This window comes from Neltuma alba, unplaced genomic scaffold (assembly GCF_004799145.2).
Source record: "Neltuma alba isolate B1F8T4 unplaced genomic scaffold, ASM479914v2 tig00000578_pilon, whole genome shotgun sequence".
Taxonomy (NCBI): domain Eukaryota; kingdom Viridiplantae; phylum Streptophyta; class Magnoliopsida; order Fabales; family Fabaceae; genus Neltuma; species Neltuma alba.
The window spans coordinates 10,763-14,128 of NW_021632103.1; the positions used below are offsets into that span (position 1 = coordinate 10,763).

The 3,366-nt window shown below is 34.8% G+C and overlaps 1 protein-coding gene across 1 annotated transcript; it reads left to right on the plus strand.

Moving 5' to 3' along the window:
• The first annotated feature begins 269 nt into the window (after window positions 1-269).
• On the plus strand, window positions 270-2,207 carry LOC114740982 (ervatamin-B-like). The gene is made up of 4 exons (XM_028929240.1): window positions 270-771; window positions 1,140-1,369; window positions 1,477-1,611; window positions 1,871-2,207. The coding sequence occupies exons 1-4, from the start codon at window positions 306-308 to the stop codon at window positions 2,090-2,092; spliced, it is 1,053 nt and encodes a 350-aa protein (XP_028785073.1). The 5' UTR covers window positions 270-305; the 3' UTR covers window positions 2,093-2,207.
• Window positions 2,208-3,366: the final 1,159 nt, after the last annotated feature.

Consider the following 3,366-nt stretch of genomic DNA (forward strand, 5'->3'; position numbering starts at 1 on the left):
TTGTGATTTTGAATTCAGACCAAATCTTTACGAACTTATAAGGACCAAAACCAATGATTTGAATCCTACGCGGATCAATATCAAAATTCGATTAAATTATAAGAACTACCAATGTTATTAACCCCACATAAATTCTATGGTGTTGCTGGGAAGATACATTTACATGAAATACAAAGTTATCTATATTTTGCCTTTTTCCTTCAGAGCTAACATGAATCACGCTATAAATACCTCCTCACTGGTCTCACTTCCATGCAAGCTTATTTGAAGTTTCATCTCTCAGTATCTGAAACTCCAAAACAAGCATGGCTTTCTCCATTTCTTCTAAAACGCTGCTCCTTCATCTCTTGATCTTTTGTTCCATTCTCATATCTCTCTCTTCAGGATTCCCCACTGAAGAATCCGTTCTCCCTCTAAAGGGAGAACAAGAATTTGGATTATTCCGACAATGGATGAAGGTGCATGGAAAAAAATACCGAAACTCTGTAACAACTGAAACCAGATACCAGATATTCCGAAAGAATCTCAAGTATATTAGTGAGACGAATTCCAAGAGACCTGGGTATCGTTTGGGACTCAACAAGTTTGCTGATTTGAGTCCTGATGAGTTTAGGAAAGTGTACCTCCGTCAGCTACCTACACCGGCCACCAACAACTCTGCCTCCGCCGCGAGGTCCGGTCATGTGCAGAAGAAATCTTGCGCACCACCAGCTTTTGTGGATTGGAGACAGAAAGGAGTGGTGACTCCAGTTAAAGACCAAGGGCAATGTGGTAAGTTGCTTCTGTTCAAATTAATTGGTGCAATGCAAACAATAATGATATTAACTCATCTTATTAATCAAAGAACTAATGATTATTAGAGAACAAAACAACGTTCTAGTGAGTGATTTACCCAAAAATTTTGTAGTACATGAGGTGAGGACCTATATATGTTAACCTCCCTCTTTAGCGAGGATTAAAGCATTGCGCCCACCAGGATTAAACATATCCACAACAAAATCTTTATACTTGACGCATACGTATATAGTACACGCATATTAGTCTTAATTGAAGTATGTCATTTACATCGTACGCGCATATTAGTCAAAATTGTCTGGAACCTCAGTGGACTAACGAATTAATATTTTCATGGTTCATAGGGAGTTGCTGGGCATTTGGAACCGTTGGAGCTATTGAATCAGTAAATGCAATAAGCACAGGAAAACTTGTTTCCCTTTCAGAACAAGAACTCGTAGACTGTGACTCTGCAAGCGAAGGTTGTTCAGGTGGATATACCGAAAGTGTCTTTGAATGGGTCATAAAAAATGGTGGCATTAGTGAAGAAGCTAATTATCCTTATAAAGCTCGAGATGGTGTTTGCAAAGCTAAGGTTTGTTTCTTTCTCTGTGTCTTCGTGTCTCTCTCTCTCTCTGAAACTATAACAATGATATCTTCTATATGTGTCTAATTTGAGGTTTCTTATATGTGCTTGTTAAGCAAAATGGAGGCAGAGTCGTGCAAATTAATAGCCATGCAAAAGTACCTAAATCAGATGCTGCTCTTTTATGTGCCACTGCTAGGCAGCCAATTACCGTGGCGTTCGATGCAACATATCTTCAATTCTATGAGGATGTACGTCTTTTCTCAGTCGGCATTCAATCTTTAATGCGTTTTTATTATCCTGCTTTATTATTTTATTGAATTAATCTTTTGGGGTTTTCAAGTATATATAAAATCTATCTTTAATTTGTGTCTCCAAAAAGTTGTGTGTACAATTCAAGCTTTTTGAAAAGTACCGCATAACCTTTGACAACGTGATTTTTTTTTTTAACTACCCAAATATCGATCATGGTTTTGAAATTTCTCCTAACTACTATTTTTATGTTGTCAGGGAATTTTTGATGGAGGGAATTGTAAGAAGCGTTCAACTTTTGCAAACCACGCGGTTTTGATTGTTGGATATGGTTCAAAAGATGGAAAAGATTATTGGATTGTGAAGAATTCATGGGGAGGCGACTGGGGAAAGAATGGATACTTCCTGATAGAGAGGAATAAAAACTGGCCAAATGGGGTGTGTGCTATTAATTCGTGGGCTTCCTTTCCCACCATGTAGATTATAGAGACTAGAGCACTGACTAGCAAATCTGCAGTCAACTTCTGATTCCAAGTTGTTATGAACTCATGGCCATTATAAATCTTAAATAAGAAGTCATGAATTATTACTGTAGTAAAAATCTTTGCACCTGGACTAGCTCCATCTACGTACTACAGTGCCAAATTACTGATCTTGTGAAAAACAAACTATATATATTCTACATCAGTGCCTAATATATGAGTTAGTTCATAATATCTCGGTTCATTTTGTTTTATTTATCATTTTTCATCAAACTAATTTGCCTAACTTATAAACTTATTTATAATTCGATGTTATACACAAATATTTTAGAAAAACATGTCATATTTATTATAATTAACTAATTTACTTATCCCAGTATATATTTTCACGTTACTACATTTTGAAACCATATAATTTAGAGAAAAATGTTATTTTCCAAAGTAAACAAAATAAAAAGTGAACAAATTTTTGAAATTAGATATAGCAAAAGAAAATAAATAATTAATACATTATTTAAAATTATTAATAAATGTTAACAATATAATATAAAAATGAAATATGGAGGGCATGAAGAGGAAAATGAGTGTTTGCTTCATTTTCTCTTCACAACCAGAGCGAAAAGTTGGAGAGAAAATGGTACAGGTCTGAAATTCCATTTTTTCTCTGATTTTGCTTTCCTCCTCTTCTTTTTTATCTTTCATCCAAATGAAAAAAAAAAAAACTCACCTTTCTTTCCTCCCTCATTTTCTCTCCACGCAACTAAGTGAAAGTCACAAATAATGAATTAAAATGCCACTTGTCACTCCCTCATATTGCGTAGGGTAAAGTAACATGCAGCACTCATGCAGCACTCCAATATTATTTTAGAGTTGTATCCAACATCCTAATCTTATTTATGGTGCATCCAACATAATATACCATGAATATGAGAGGGTGCTAGATGTATTAAAAAAATAACATTAAAGTGTTGGATGCACCGTAAATAATATCATGATATTAAATGTTACTGAGAAATAACATCAGGACGCTAGATGCTACCTTGCACTATTTCAATTCCACTATATTTTTACTCACGAACACATTGTTTCATTCCATACTATCCTAATAACTCCCAGACTACGTCCGAGATTTTTGAATCATCTCACAAAAGGTCATTTAAGTGAAATTTTTGAATGCAATCAACTAGAGCAAACACACGTATTTCTTCTTCTTCTTTTTTTTGGTGAATCAAACACTCGTATTTCTTTTTATACACACAACACGCTATACTG

Excerpts from the sequence above, each read along its gene's own strand:
- LOC114740982 (XM_028929240.1), top strand. The coding sequence starts at position 306 with ATGGCTTTCTCCATTTCTTCTAAAACGCTGCTCCTTCATCTCTTGATC. Across the intron at positions 1,370-1,476 it reads ATGGTGTTTGCAAAGCTAAG|CAAAATGGAGGCAGAGTCGT; the intron begins GTTTGTTTCTTT and ends GTGCTTGTTAAG. Across the intron at positions 1,612-1,870 it reads ATCTTCAATTCTATGAGGAT|GGAATTTTTGATGGAGGGAA; the intron begins GTACGTCTTTTC and ends TTATGTTGTCAG.